The sequence below is a fragment of the Hyposmocoma kahamanoa genome, unplaced genomic scaffold (genome assembly GCF_003589595.1).
Source record: "Hyposmocoma kahamanoa isolate Upper Pololo Valley unplaced genomic scaffold, ASM358959v1 138838, whole genome shotgun sequence".
NCBI lineage: Eukaryota > Metazoa > Arthropoda > Insecta > Lepidoptera > Cosmopterigidae > Hyposmocoma > Hyposmocoma kahamanoa.
The window spans coordinates 9,086-25,913 of record NW_020653494.1 but is presented as its reverse complement, the minus strand read 5'-3'; the positions used below and the strand labels follow the sequence as shown (position 1 = coordinate 25,913).

Sequence of the window (16,828 nt, the reverse complement as noted above, 5' to 3'; positions counted from 1 at the left end):
TTTCCGACGATCTTGCGTTCTTTTGACGTACAGGCACTGCTTCATCCAAAACCGACCCGGTTGTCTCAAATTTATTAATTAAACGACGGATTGTGGATTCTGCAGACCGACCATGAATACCATAAATTGGACGCAACGCATGGAACGTTAAGCGAACAGAGCACTGATTTTGAAAATAAATTTTAACAATTTCTACGCGTTGTTGAAGCGTGTAGCGCTCCATGGTGAAATGTCACGATTACATACGTTTTCCCGCCAAATTTGACAGCTATCGCTTTTCCAAAATGGCCGGTATCAACTTTCAAAGTTCGAGCGTCCCTATTGAAAAACCCTTTATATACTGAGTAAAATCCTATTATATATGGTGTAATACATAACTGAAAAGGCAGTAAAAGGGTCTACTCATGAGCATCTTATACTAAGGAACCTATATGATTTTTTTTATAATGAGTGAATGACCCTGACTGGTGTTTCAAAGTAATTTCTTACTTCAGTATAAATATAGGTATTGTAACAATTTTTATATTTCACTGTCGTAATCAAAGTCTGACTCCACATACTCAGCTCTCATCGATTCATCTCAATCGCTGGAGTAGAACTCCGTCGGTTTCTCTGTATCTATTTTCAATGTGAATTGTATGATTCACCATCATGTTCAATTCGTCTCGAGTTATGCTGTTAAAGCATTCTTTTATTAATTTTTCAATTTCTGGTGCCGATCTCGCTATATTTTTACTGGCAACTTTTCGTTTTGCTGTACTCCAAATAAGCTCAATAGAAATAAGATCAATTGAGATAACAATGATAAGGTGGAGGCCTCAACACCTCATGACCATGTTCCTTTAGAATTTCGTCAGCTTTATAGACAGGCTCAGGTTTATATTTATCAATCAAGCACAGAAGCTTTTTCTCTTGATTGACATTCTTCAAAAATAATTGGTGGCAATGGAGCCAATTGTTGGTGTTCGGTGCCTTATTTATTTGTACCTTGTGGTAACCATCATTGTTCAAGACGATGACAAAAAGGAATCGTTTTCCTGATTGTCGATAACACCTTGTGTCGATGGCTCCTGCCATGACTTTTTTGGTTTATAATTTTGATGCACACATGTCTCACTTAGGTATACATTTTTTTACCTTGTTCACGCTTTGAAGCTTTAATCCTCAAGAACTTATGTCGCCAAGCCTTGATGTCGTCGTATCGTGAGCAGAGAACGTTGGTATTTACTTTGCTTAAATACAAATCCATTGACCAATAATATCTGGTGTTTGTCTCGTCTTATGTTTCTCTACACCCTGAGAATGCAATGCTTTCCCTTAAATATATTCATTACAATGTATAATATTCATTAATTTTATTTCTGTCGCTTTGTGAGGGCATTTTTTTGCGGGGGTGCTCAATATTCCCTGGTTTACTTTGCCTTCATAGTTAATTCTTTTTAAGGTGGAGATACTAACTTCTGAAAAAAAATACAGTTACCTAAAACTGAGGCCATAGTTTGTGACAATAAAATAAATATTTATGTACTTTATTTTTGTGAAATGTGTGATGCACCCAATTTTTGGTCAGTTGTGAGAAAAATGTCAATGATAGGATAGTTAGATAGATATGCAATGATTTTATTTATTGGTCAGCTCGGATTCGTAAAATCATTATGAACTGTTGCAATATGAATATGCAGGATCGTAGCAGCTACTTGCTATGTAATACAATTTCAAAACACCAAACATTGTTTAATACTCACCAGTCATTAAAGCAATTTCTAGGAAATATTTATTATCAGTGAGGTACTTTTGTACTTCCAATTCTTTAAGTTTATTGAGATTTTGCAAAGCTGCACTAGTTTCTTCAGTATTCAAGCCATTATTTTCTGTAAAAGAGAAATAACGTAAATTATTGCTAAATAAATATTATCGTGAACAAAATATATTTATAGTAAGTATATTATTATTTTTATTGACCATCAAAATTACTATGCCGTACTAACCTATAAAACCGACAATGGCTACCTGTAAATACACTTTTTCTTCAATACAGCGATTTACTGGTCGTGTTTTTCTTTGTATTTACTAATAGTAAATAAAATCTGCCGAACAGCACTCTTCACGGTTTTAGTCATGTTTCGAAAAGAAATCTACAAAATAAATACAACTAAACGATAAACATAATGACAATCCATCTACGAACCGATCGCCATTAAACGTCATACATAATGATTTTTTTTTTAATTTATTAAGGCTTTGGCAAAGCCATCAGCCTAAACATGAAGTTTAATTTTGTTTCTGTAATTATATGGCCGCCACAAAGAGGATAGGCAATTTGAGGCGGCGTGCTTGGATTGACTCGGGATTCCTTAAAACGGGCCGATACGGGTATTTTAGTTCGAGATTCGTATAATTTTGCGTTTTAATCTTCGATTAAGGCACAATAGCACTATCCTATTCCACTTTAAACTAGATTTTACAAAATAATTGAAAGTCAAAATAAAAACGACACTTTTCCCTCCAAAAGTTCCAGAGCGAATCTTCATACATAATGATTTTTTTTTATTTATTTATTAAGGCTTTGGCAAAGCCATCAGCCTAAACATGAAGTTTAATTGTTTCTGTAAATATGGCCACCACAAAGAGGATAGGCAATTTGAGGCGGCGTGCTTGGATTGACTCGGGATTCCTTAGAACGGGCTGATACGGGTATTTTAGTTTGACATTCGTATAATTTCGCGTTTTAATCTTCGATTAAGGTACAATAGCACTATCCTATTCCACTTTAAACTAGATTTTACAAAATAATTGAAAGTCAAAATAAAAACGACACTTTTCCCTCCAAAATGCCCAGAGCGAATCCCATTGACTTTGTAAGTCAATGGCGAATCCTCATACATAATGACATTTTTAGCTTTGTTGCCGCTACAAAAATCATTGAGTTCACTTTCAGTGGCCAAACTGCTATCTACTTTAAAACGTAGTGATTTTTTTCTCTAGAATAGAATTTATCGTGATGTGACGTCACTGCCGTGACGGACACAGAGAAACGATACGAAACGAAAATGTCCTTTCAAACTTTTCTAATTATTTTTCTTTATTATCATTTTTTAAAAGAGGTAAAAAGTGGCATACACTGTTTAGCCATGTCATTTGTGATAAAGGTTTGCCATTAAAAAAAAATCGATAGGTGGTTTGCGTGATGTTACGTCTTATTTGTCCTATGTAGGAATTATTCAAAACGATACGATACGATACTTGTCAAAAAGTACATACTAATACCAGAAAAGTATCGAATGAAAAATATTAACTACAAAAGTATCGGTATCGAAAGGAAAAGTACTCGATAACAAAAAGTATCGATACTTTTACAAGTAGACGTTACAAGTAACGACTTGTAACGTTTACTCTGCTGAACGTAGGGACGGTCTTCGACTACACCAAAAATGTCTTAACGTACAGTATATTAATAGATATCTTTGCTTATAACATTTTCTGGTTCTCATACAAAATGTAAGCGTCTTATCAGAAAATGTATACGGGAAGTAATTTATTTGTTATGTTTTGCTAAAGTTCTTTGCTGTATGAGTACGTATCATGAGTATAATATGTTAACAGTAATGTGTATAATTCAGGGATTCTACACAATACCTAATCGCTCTATACAATACTGGGCTTCTTTAGGCAACGTACATAATAGTTTTTTTTTAACTATTATAAACATTTCCTAGGCGTTGTAGAATACCTACATATTGTATAGAACGCCGGCAGTCAATTTGGCAAAGTATTAAATGAAAGACAAAAAATCTAAATAATCATTTCTGTTTGCATTTACCTCCTGTGGGTTTTTGTTAGGTTTAGGTTAGTATATGAAAAATCTGAAGCGGGTTACATATTGCAGACAATATAAGTACATAGTACGTATGTAGTATTTATTATGCCCTTACAGGGTATTATAATAAGAACCTATAAGTTATTTAAGGTCTTTGTATACTTTATATGGAGCGATACATTGAATTGAACATAATTGAATTTAAAATAATTGTATATGCGTAATATGGGTGAACAATGTGTGTGTGTGTGTGATATTGTATTGAATGAGCACACTCTGAAGAACGATTGTAAAAATATACACTTTTGGACACACAATTCGAGCCAGCACGCAATTTCAATATTAAGTGCCCCTAGGCTACTAACAATGTTTAATTGATCAAAAACTATTATGCAATTTTGAAACTTGTATACTAAACGTTTTTTTCATAAGTCCTTCTTAGGAATTTCGATTTGCACACCCGGGGAAAACTTTTTCTTCGATGATAACACTATTTTTGTATTCTAACCCTTTACAACAAAAATGCGAGGTGGTTCGAATTATATATCCGGGAGTATATTAGTGTCCGCGCCGAACGCCGCGTGCGCCTGATGAGCGGGCTGCCCTGCCGCCCGCGAACGTCGTAGGGCCTATACGTATAAACGGGCCCCTTCAGACCCCGCTCTAAAAAAACCCGCTCTCCTTACCTGGCGCGGCGTATATAATAATAATAACACACACATTCAACTTATATTCAACATTTGCTTTAAATTCGATAAGTTTATACATTTTTACCTTTTAAAAATAAGGATTATACATTCAACTGTGATTCTTCCTTCGATAAAAATATCCTCAACAAGGCACAGGACATAAAATCGCGACCGTGAAAGGACATATTTATTACAACCTAGATTCATCTTATCTAGGTTCGGAAGTATCCAAGTGAAGCAATGATGGACTAGTTCGGAGAATGCTAGACTTCTATGCAGACGGGTGCGAGTTCAAGTCTGATCATCAACAGCAATTAAAATTGTTAAAGAATTTTCACCTGTTCAAAACTCGTCAAAACGAGTAATCTCCAACTCGCATCGAGTCAGCATGATAGATTTATATTATATCACATCTATATATTACATCATTTCCTCAGAGAAAACCTGTCTTGCACTGAAACATGATAATGTTTGCCTCCTTATCAAGCTTAGAATCTTACAAATTCTAAGTTTTCAATAAAAAAGCAACGTTGCAATCAATTCACAAGAATCTATGGTGACATCATGCAAAATATACCATCCATATTTGAATGCAAAAATTAAAATTTTGCTTATGAAGAGTATTTATTATAGTACAATTTGTTGCCGATAGATGGCATTAGGATCGAGTTAAAACACGCTATCGTTTTGTTCACATAGAATGTATAAAGCTCGAGACTCGAATCCTGTGAAGTAGGTACAAATGGGAAAAACTTGTCAACTTATGTAATATGAGCTTAGTCTCATAATATTTTTCGATAATGGCTACTCCTAAGTCTTTAGGATGCCATTTATACTTGCCCAAAACTACCAACCATACGGCTATTTATTGTTTCGAGTATTTACAATTACTTCTTTTTGTAATGCTTTTTGATGTATGAGGACGTATAATGTTAACGGAAATATGTATAATTTAGGGTTTCTATAGAATACCTAGTCGCTCTATATGTGTAATACCGGTTTTCTGTAGGCAACGTATATTATAAACTATTATACACATTTCCTAGGCATTATGTGGAATACCTAGACATTGTATAGAATGTAAAAAAAAACCAAATTAGTAATTTCTGTTTGCGTTTACTTCCTGGATGGAATACATACTAAAGTGTAGTTTACCTCCTCCTGTGGGTTTTGGTTAGCTTAATATACGAAAAAGCTGAAGAATACCGGGTTACATACATTGCCGATGACATATGCATACATAATATGGATCTTTGTAAACTTTGTATGGAGCAACACAATGAATTTAATTATAAATTAAAAAGGACTTTATTTATGAAATATACATAGAAAATCACACGATTTATGTACTATCAAATTATAAGCTATGAGTGGTGAAAAGGACGAAGCCTCAGAATATTGCTCTTTTTCAGCCTCCGCCTGTGTTCTCTGTCGGACATTGTCGGAATATAATTTTGAACAAAATGTCTACAACAAAACAAACATCTTAATCTAACTATTTATTTACTGGTTACGAGTGATAATAATACACACAACAAGCAAAAATAAACAAATCTAATCAGGACAGGATTGAATATGCGTAATATGGTTGAATAATAGACCAGCTATTTGCCACTTTTTAGAATCAAATTGTAATTGAATATTGTGAAAAAAAATTGTTAAAATTACCCCGTGTGTAGTGCGACGTAACTGTTACACCACCTGCACCGCGCAGCTACCTCAGAAACCGACTCTACCTTGTCATTTGTAAAAAGATGAAACAAAAGATAAATAACGTAATGTGTGCTCACTCAGTTCTCACAGAGGGCCAGTCATAACTAGAAAAGTATCTATTAAGCATTGCATGTAATATTCGTGTACTAGCTTTAAGTAGGTAGTCGTTTTGTTAAATTATCGTCTTTTACTACAAATCGATTAGTGAAAGGCGACTATAATAATATAATAACACACACACTCAACATAGCCCCGCACTAGGGAAAACATGTGTCGCGGGTGCCATGGACAAACACATAGACAACCACAAATGACACCCAAACTCACAAGAGAAATAAATGTAGGCCATACAAATATTTCTCCTGGCCTGGGAACCGAACCTGGGAGCTCTGCATGGCAGTCCGGCAATATAACCGGTCGGCCATGGAGGCAGTTTTTAAAATGTTTACAAATGCTTTCATATGCTCACTCAATCCCACGCTTTCAAAAGGAACGACTTCCTACAAACTAACTAATATTATTTTACCTTTTAAAAATAAGGCTTATACATTCAAATGTGATTCTTCCTTCGACAAAAATGTCCTCAACAAGGCACAGGACATAAAATCGCGACCATGACAGAACATATTTATTACAACCTAGACTCATCTTATCTAGGTTCAGAAGTATCCAAATGAAGCAATGATGGACAAGTACGTAGAATGCTAGACTTCTATGCAGACGGATGCGAGTTCAAGTCTGACTATCGGGAACCACAAGTTTTTTAAATTCCTAAACAATACAAATATTATCAAATTTAAAATAACAATTCAAATTTATCTGTCCAAAACACTTCAAAAATGTGGAGTGTCCAACCCGCATCGAGTCAGCCTGCTAAACCTGTGTCTGAAACATGACATGTTTGCCTCATCATTCATCAAGCTTAGAATCTTACAATTTCTAAATTTCTAAAAAAACCACGTTCAAATCAATTCACAAGAATCTGTGGTGACATCATGCAAAATATAGCATTCATATTTGAACGCAAAAATTTAAAATTTTGTCTAATTATGCCGAATACTTATTATAGTACAATTTATTGCCGATAGATGGCATTAGGATCGAGTTAAAACACGCTATCGTTTTGTTCACATAGAATGTATAAAGCTCGAGACTCGAATTTTGTTAAGTAGGTACAAATGGGAAAAACTTGTCAACTTATGTAATATGAGCTAGTCTCATAATATTTTTCGATCATGGCTACTCCTAAATCTTTAGGATGCCATTTTATTCTTATTCTAAACTACCATCCACCTTCATTATCATCCAGTTCACTCACAACCTAGGATGTTACTCTGCTGGGCGGGTACAGATAGATACAGCGCAGCGGGATATCGTTTGTTATACATAACATTTTTGGTTCTCGTGCAAAATGTAAACGTCTTATCAGAAAATGTATACGGCAAGTATGTATTATTTTTCGAGTATTTGATACAAATTTTTTTTCCTAATGTTCTTTGCCGTATGAGTATGTATTATGTATGTGTGTATGTTAACGTCAATGTGTATAATTCAGGGATTCTATAGAAATGCCTAGTCGCTCTATATAATACCGGGCTTCTTTAGGCAACGTATACTCGTTTCATACTTAATTTTTTTTTACTCTTATACATATTTCCTGGTCATTGTCTAGGTCAATGCCTAGATATTGTATAGAATGCCGGCCGTAGATTTAGCAACGTATTAAATGAACTACAAAAAAAAACAATTTAGTTATTTCTGTTTTCGTTTACCTCCTCCTATGGGTTTTGGTTAGGTTAGTAGGTATATGAAAAAGTTAAAGAATACCGGGTTACATACATTGGCGATAACAAATCGTCGCGGATAGTGCGATTACCCATAACTAGCATTTGACTATGAGTCTCCATTTCGGTAATTTAGTCGTCAAATCACATCCGCGTAAATGTCGTGGCAACCAAATTAGTTTGATTGACGGGAATCTATTGTTATCAGTCCGTAGACAATATAAATTAATGCTTACTGTGCAAAAATGAAAGTCGTAGGCATTGAAATAACAAAGTAATAACTTTAAATCCCTCTCTTGTGAAATTTGGTTTGGTGCAGATATGCGCTTTTTACCAATACTACATACTTCTTGCACTATCCTCGACGATATACACAGTAAGTATGTAGTATTTATTATGCCATTACAGGGTAATATAATAAGGGCCTATATGTTATTTAAGATCTTAGTAAACTTTGTGGAGCAATACATTGGATATAATTATTTACGCGCAATATAAGTAAATAATAGACCAGCCTTTTGGCACTTGTTTCAATCAACTTGTAATTTAATATCCTCAAAAAAAATCTTGTTAAAATTACCCCGTGTGCAGCGCGACACAACAATTACTCCTCCTGTATCGCGCAGCTGCCTTAGAAACCGCCTCAGTTACGCGGTGCACCTGTAGTAGAAGTTCTGAAACCATTTGGAGAAACCCATTAAACTTATGCTCGATTTGTAAAACGATGAAACAAAAGATAAATAATAATAATGTGTGCTCACTCAGTTCTCACAGATGGCCAGTCAGATCTAGAAAAGCACCTATTAAGCATTGCATGTAATATTCGTGTACTAGTTTTAAGTAGGTGGTCGTTTTGTTAAATTATCGTCTTTTAATACAAATCGATTAGTGCCTTTTTAAAATACGTACTTTCTTATAAGCCCTCAATCCGCACGCTTTCAAAAGCAACTATAAAATAGAATTAAATTTCGTACACTACAGAGCACGTCAAGCTTGACACTTTATACTTTGGACCGTTCTTATCGTAAGCGGCATAGAGTTGGATTTAAGTCTTAAGTGTCAAGCTTGACGTGCTCTTGACCCTGTACATTTTAACGGCACTGTGTAAGGTAGGGGTACCGACTATCATCAACATTAATGACAAAAGTAAATATACAAACTAGATTCAACTTACTATAGGTTCAGACGTATCCAAGTGAAGCAAGCATGAACTAGTTCGGAAAATGCTAGACTTCTATGCAGACCGGTGCGAATTCATGTCTGTCCATGGCTACGAACCACAAAGTTTTTAAATTCAAATTGTTAATAAATTTTCACCTGTTTAATACTTTTCAAAAACGTGGAGTCTCCTCTCTAGCACTGAAACATAATATATGAATGTGTTGATGCCTCATTATTAAGCTTGGAATGTTGCAACTCAAAGTATCATCTATTTTTGAACGCGGTAATTGAAAATTTTGCCTAATTAGCTTCATTAAGCTGAATATTTTATTTAAATTTAATACAGTAACTTTTGTTGCCAATAGATGGCATTAGGATCGAGTTAAAACACGCTATCGTTTTGTTCACACATAGAATTTATATTCGAATTTGTTATCGAGGTTTTATAAAGTGAAAAACCCTACGTCTCTTTATATTTTTCGATAATGGCTACTCCTAAGTGCTTTGAATGCCATTTGTATTTACTTACCCAAAACTACCATCCACCTTCATTATCGCCGAGCTCTCTGAGAGCCTCTCTCTCAACCTGTAATGGGCATAGGCCCAGCAGAGTAACATATATGCGTATACACACATATACCAACCTGTTCAAAACTCTTCAAAAACGTGGAATCTCCAACCTACATCGAGTCAGCGTGATGGACTATTACTCAGAGAAAACCTGTGTAAGCACTGAAACATGACATGATATATTTGCCTCATTATCAAGCTTAGAATTTCACAAATTCTAAATTTTCTAAAGAAAACACGTTGAAATCAATTTACAAGAATCTATGGTGACATTATGCAAATTTTTTTTTTAAATTTGTTATAAAACAAAACAAAACTACAACTAATTGTTTACAATCTAGCTATTTTACAAGACTACACTACAGTCGTCACCACTGGCTTTGTTCCCACTGTTTGGCGACAAATGGGGAAAAAACCCATATGTTACCAAGTGGTGACAAACGGGATAAAAAAAATCTGTTGTTGCCACTGGCGACAAATGGAAGTTTAAATATTCCGGTAGTTAACAGTGCTAACAAATGGAATAAAAAATCACTGTTTGTTTATTGCCGCCATCAAAAGGGAATAAAATAAAATACGAGTTTAATGATAAAAATACAGATCTTATTAAAAAATCAGTCTTAACTGACAGATCTATCTGAATCATTGTAAGTGATGTCATTACTACTGGGATTTTTAATTACTGTGTGGTATTGGACATAACTGATATTTAAAACCGCTAGATACCATAAGTCCACAGTGGCATAAGGACCTGTTTATACAATAATATTTTATTGCACACAGATAGCGAAGAGCATTTGCCAAATAGCAAATACATTTTCTTTAAACGAATGTCTAAATGTTCTTTTTTCTTCTTAATGTGAGTTTTCCAGCATAGCTTCACGTCGAGGGTCATACAGAGATATTTGGCGGTATTTGCGTAGGGTTTGTTTCCAATGTACAGTGGAGTAGTAAATTTTTTTGTACCTGAAGACAATGTGAACTGATTTAGTTTCACTTAGCTTTATTCGCCACTTCTTGATCCACTCATGGAATTGGTTAATGGCTTTTTGAACTTTATTGACCGCTTCCTTGAGGTTGTTTCGTACGAAATATAGCATCCATATTTGAATGCGAAAATTTAAATGTATTACCGATAGATGGTATTAAGATAGAGTTGAAACACGCTATCGTTTTGTTCACATAGAATGTATAAAGGCCGAGTTTCAAATTTCGTTAAGTAGGTACAAGAAAACTTGTCAACTTATAATGTGAGCACAGGTCTCCTTTTTATTTTTCGGTAATTGCTACTCCTAAGTTGATAGGATGCCAATTGCCATGTATTGTTTTGTGAACCTGTAATGGCTGTAATGCCACAAGAGTGCCTCACTCTGCTGCAGCAGCTGTACATAGACTCGGTCTTCGAAAATGGGTATTTGCCTTGAAGGCTTTTAGTTTACGAACAAGTAGTGCGGCTGGTGGTAAGCGACACGCCTGCCCATAGCAGTGCCACTCAGAGCTTTAAGTCGCAAAGATCTGAGGGGCAGTGCCACTGCGCCCGTCACCCTTTTATTTTTGACGGGGGGAAATCTTTATGGATACCCCATCCCGCCCGTCACCCTAAAGCTTTCTACACATCGAGCACGCCGACCCGGCGACACAACTAATCTAATCTTATGACATGATTCTGGAAACAAGGCCGCCGACACCAAACTGGGCTGTGTCGCCGGGTATGCGGGCTCGGTGTGTAGAAAGCTTAAGACAAGTCCCACGTGCCTGTAATTTCACCAGTACTCTTCCAAACCGGAACGCAGTAATGCTCACGCTACTGCTTTGCGGTAAAGATAGGTAAGGTGGTAGTAAGTATACTTCCTTGGAGGAACCCTGTCACAGGGAGCTGTACTGTGACAAATGTTAGCCTCACTGCAATGAAGAAATTTCCACAAGCCATGTCTTTGTATGTTTAATTGTATCTATTCCAATACAAATAGGGAGGTTTCTGACTGTCTTAAACCAATTAATAAGTATAAGACTAATATCGCGCTAAGTATTTCGTATATTATACATATATTGATTGTATTATCTTTACAGGTAAAACATACGCTATGATGTCGATGAAAACAACTCTTGCGCACGTCATACGACGGTATTGCATCAAAGGAGATCATACGAAATTACAACTGAAACTTGGAGTCATGTTGAAGCCTGCTGCTGGCCATCATATCAGTATTAAAAAGAGAGAATAGGTTATTTGAATTTAATCGAATACAACGCACTCAGGAGAGACATGCGTTAGGTTACACTATGAAATGGATTCGGCTTGAGTTTTTTAAGAAAAAGCATTATGTCCATGCAATAAAGCGAAGGCTAACGCGATTACACATTTATACGTTTGGCCACTCCCTTAATCGTGGATATACATGATATATTAGTAGACCTTTCCAATATCCTAAATATTGCACTCTTATTTGTCAGCCAAATGTCTTTTTAAATAAACAGCTTTTTTATCGATTTACACCAAAATAGATAGACAGATCGGTCATATCTACTGATTCTTTGATACTTACTATACACTATGCTTGTTGTATTATTATTACGGCAAATAAATTTATTATTTATAATTATTATTATTATATATGAATTATTTAATCACTTCCACCACATAATTCAGTAGGTTCCATCGTATTCTGGTATTGCGGATAATGTGGAAGTGGTTAGGAATTTTACAAAAGACTAAGAACGTAATAAGTAAATAAACGTAAAAATGTACCTAGATAAACTTTAATCTAGAACAAATACATTTTAGAAAATGTTCTGTTTCTGTTTTGACACTATTGGTTTCTGTTGGAGAAGCAAGCATGTAGGAAAAAACCGACCTCAAAAGACATTCGTCCCCTAGTTTTAAAGTCGGTTAAAAAGACTAGTTATACTCCTGAAACTATGTTTTGGTGGCAGTCACAGTGGTATTTACACAATCTCGCAAATCTACACACTTCCACTGTTCTTTGTCATCAATTTTAAAATTTTGGTTGAAATATATTATAGATTTTAAATATAATGTTTTGTCTTTAAATAAACAGAAAAGCGAAATTTTGTGCGTTTTCTAGTGGTTTTCTGTAAGGTACACAAATTTCAACTTTTCATTGACCTTAAAAGCTCAGGTTTTGCAGGTTTAAAGATTTTTCATGTTTTTATGATAGAACTAATTAGAAAATGATATTGATAACACAGAAACAAAAATCAACAATAACGCCTTAGCCTAAGTATCTCTAATTTCTGCATATTTAAGAGATAAATATAAAAATTGAGCAATAAAAATGTAAACTATTTTTTCAGATCACTTAACAAATTATTGTGAGTATTATAGTAGCAATACTTAATAAAGTTTTATAGTATGGTGGTAGACCTGGCTTTGTACTTTACTAGTATGTAAGATTTAAAAATGATTTATCTTCAATTTCGTTGTTTTATTTTGTAAATCTACTACTTACGGGCAGTTAACCCTTAATGGAGCACCAGGAGTTGGAGGAAGATAGGGTTAAAAGAATTTTGTATGTTACTTTTAACATTCCTAGTACTAATTTAAATATATATTTTAAAATTTTAAAAATATATTTAAATATACATATTATGTAGTATATATTTAATTTATTTACTTTTAAGTTTTTTGGCGATATATGTTGGGAGCTATTCTACCATTGCCCGAGTAGAGCAACACTATATCAAATAAATGAATAATTCTGAAGTGGAAAATGGTTTATTGTATTCTTATAGAAATTCATGTAACATGAAGGTAAATGGAATGGTTTATAATACTTTATATATGATTTATTGTGTGAAACGACTGCCAACATGGATCTAAACACAATGGTACTAGACATATTTTGCATTCAAAGTATGTCCTGCTTCTTTTATTCTAATGCTGCAAAAATGGCATCTTCTATAATAGCCTTTGTTGCCATAATGTTCACCAGGCATTGATAGGTGGATTTCATCAAGTACTCCAGAGTCCACCTTTTTTTATAAATGTGCCAGGATTATGTTTTCTTTGTGATTATCCAAAACAGTAAAAAATACAATGTGAATACTGTGAAATAATGCAATTAATGGAAAAAGTGCAAATTAAGAAATACTGGAGGCACAATTGTACATACCCACTTATTAGACACCTTGCCAAACAAAGTCTAAAATCAATATGGATATCATCAGTTTTCTTATCTTCACAGCACTTTTTGAAAAACAATTGTAGCCATGTTTTTCTTAATTTTCTACATATAGCGTAGGAGCTACGTAAATGATCAAATTTGTCCACGCCTCTCATGTGGTTAGTGTATGCATAGATTTAGTATAGTGTATGCAATAGTATGCAGTAGAACAGAACATGACTCCCATCTTGAGTCTCAACTTTTTGCCTTCTTTTGATTATTGACACTTCAAAAAGATTGATGGCAGTGGATAGAACATGGATATCCTTCATATTACGCCATTTTATACAACCAACAGGACTATCATATAAAAATGCAAATTCAAAGTGTTGATAGCTTTTTCTTTGTTTCAATTTGGCAGTGTCTCTAGGGTTTTTGGAGGTGAACTCCTCCAACATTCCTTTCCTCATCAATCTTACAGTACCAATACTGGAAGTCTTTCTTTGACGTAGAAACTCAATTAGAGGAATGCTTGTGAAAAAGTTGTCAAATACCACCAATAAGCCAGCAGGTCAATTTTTGGTTAATTTTACAACTTTGAAACCAAGTCCCTCTTCAATCGGTGCTTCTGATTTTTGTTTTCCTGTAAATATACATAACATAAATGCAATGAACTACATTAAAACAATACCTATATAAGAAAATAATATATAATCATACATATACCTGTCTAATATATAATTAATTTGTTATTCATTGTAGACATGCAACAATTGTAATATTCTTCATCCTTTTCCATATTTTCATTAGCCATAGGAGACCGATCTATTAGAGATTCAATGGTGTCTAAATTACATGTTTTTTCTTCAATATTTAGTTGTTCTTCGACAGAAGATTCTAAGGTCTCTAAAAACTCTTCATATGTGATGCTCTGGATTCTATATAGAAGTCGAATCAATATCGAGGTCTAAATTAGTTTCATTGAAACTAAAATTCTCATTTGCTTCCTCATCTTCTGATGGCTGGAGTGAGGTGCAGTGCTTGCATTGCAACTCCTTTGCAATGTAATCTTGTAGGGTGGTAACAAAACAGGGGGTTACTCGGCCTGGAGAAAAATGGTGGGTTTTTATAGTTACAGTTTTTTTAAGTTGTAGTAACTAAAGATAGTATTATTACGTTTCCAATTTCAATTAATTGATGGCTCTATAGCCAATGCTCAACAAATAAATAAATAAAAACTGGGCGCGTGACACCCACAAGGTCCACATATTTCAGGGACCTAGTGTTTCCTCGATTTACGGCTATTCATTGAAATACATATCTTAATACAAAATCACACTCAAAAACTATAACGTAAAAAACAAAAAAATCGCGACTTACCGATTATTCACCCAATTATTATATCACTGAAAAACACAAAATTCCAAACACCAAACATTTTTTTTTTATTAATAATTTTGGCTTGGATACAAGTCCTTTGCCATGTCTTCGTTTCGTTGTTTCTGTAAATATGGCCTATCTATATGTATGAGTAACATGAATGAAATGTATGAGTATGGCCTTATTCTTTCGAAGTACCCGCTTTTTAATGAAATTACAATCTAAACACCTTAAAACAAAAACGAATGTACACCAAAACAAAGTTGCAACTGCGTGTAATTTACTATGAAGTAGTCATATTTCGTTAATTTTTTGCAATAATTTATATCACTTGATTTTAATTATTAATCGAGAGCATAAATAGTACTTTGCAGTAGAATTAACCCGTTCATGGACAGTACGTAAATAGTACCGCACACCAAAATGTCAACAAAGAAAAGCAGTTCTTTGTGCCGTTCTAGTGCTTATAGATTGATTCAATATAATAGGCTTTATCAATGACGGCTGATCCCGTCACCGTGTTTGTATAAAACAAAGTAACAAAGTAACAAAATATGACTACGACAGTAGTAATAGACGTACATTAAAAAAAATATATATTTATACAGTTCTTACATCAAATAACATGTTACACAATGTTATTATAGTGTTATGCCAAGATGCACAACTAGTGACAGATGAATCACAATGTACATTGAGCAGATTAGTTTTAATAATTAAGTGCAATGAAATCCATTACAATTACAAAAGAAACAGAAAACAATATAGGTAATTGATAAATAAAAAACATGAAAATCAATAATAATACTTATTACTTATGTAGTAGAATGATTACCATTGCGTCATATTGACAGTGGCGGATTTGCTGTCTTGGTAGCCCTAGGCCCCAGGCTATGTAGTAGGTAAGTAGTTCTCAGTACTCATCATATACTGGTAGACTACATAACGAATTCACTTTAATGCCAACTTTTATCGAAATCGATTCAGAAATTTACTATTTAATATTTTTAATAATTTTGATAATTTTAACAATTTTTACAATTTTAACAATTTTAAAAATTTTAACAATTTAAAAAATTTTAACAATTTTAAAAATGTAACAATTTTAACAATATCGAGTTCTTAGGTTTTCGCGATTGTTACACATAGGAAATGAAACTATTTTTCCGGCTTTAAATCGCGTATATTTGTTTTGTCAAACAAACCGACGTTTCGAGCCCTTTACAGGTCCCATGGTCACGGTTGACTGAGGTGGTACAGTCTTCAACCAGTTATGTCTAATATTGATGCAAACCACCTTATTTTTTTCACTATAGTTACAATAGTTATTAATTAAATACCTTATTTTTAATTTTACAAAGAAAATATTCCAATTTACGCTACATTAAGTTTTACAAATTATTTTATTGAATGAATTTTTATTAGTTTCAATTTATTATTAATTAATAATAGAAATTAGAATAAACTAAAACATATTAATTAGTACTGCAGTCTTATGTCTGTTTGGGATTTTTCATTACAGAAAATACTGGATTCCAAACTGATGGTACGGAGAAACCATCTTCCCTGTTGAAATTAGGATGTTTTTTT

General features: G+C 33.9%; 1 protein-coding gene across 1 annotated transcript; it reads right to left on the bottom strand.

The window, feature by feature from the left end:
* Positions 1–1,125: 1,125 nt before the first annotated feature.
* Positions 1,126–8,126, bottom strand: LOC113240481. Its single transcript, XM_026477808.1, has 4 exons — positions 8,096–8,126; positions 1,989–2,045; positions 1,746–1,871; positions 1,126–1,460 (listed from the first exon to the last, which is right to left on the bottom strand). Exons 1-4 carry the CDS (start codon positions 8,124–8,126, stop codon positions 1,318–1,320), a joined length of 357 nt encoding a protein of 118 aa, XP_026333593.1. The 3' UTR covers positions 1,126–1,317.
* Positions 8,127–16,828: the final 8,702 nt, after the last annotated feature.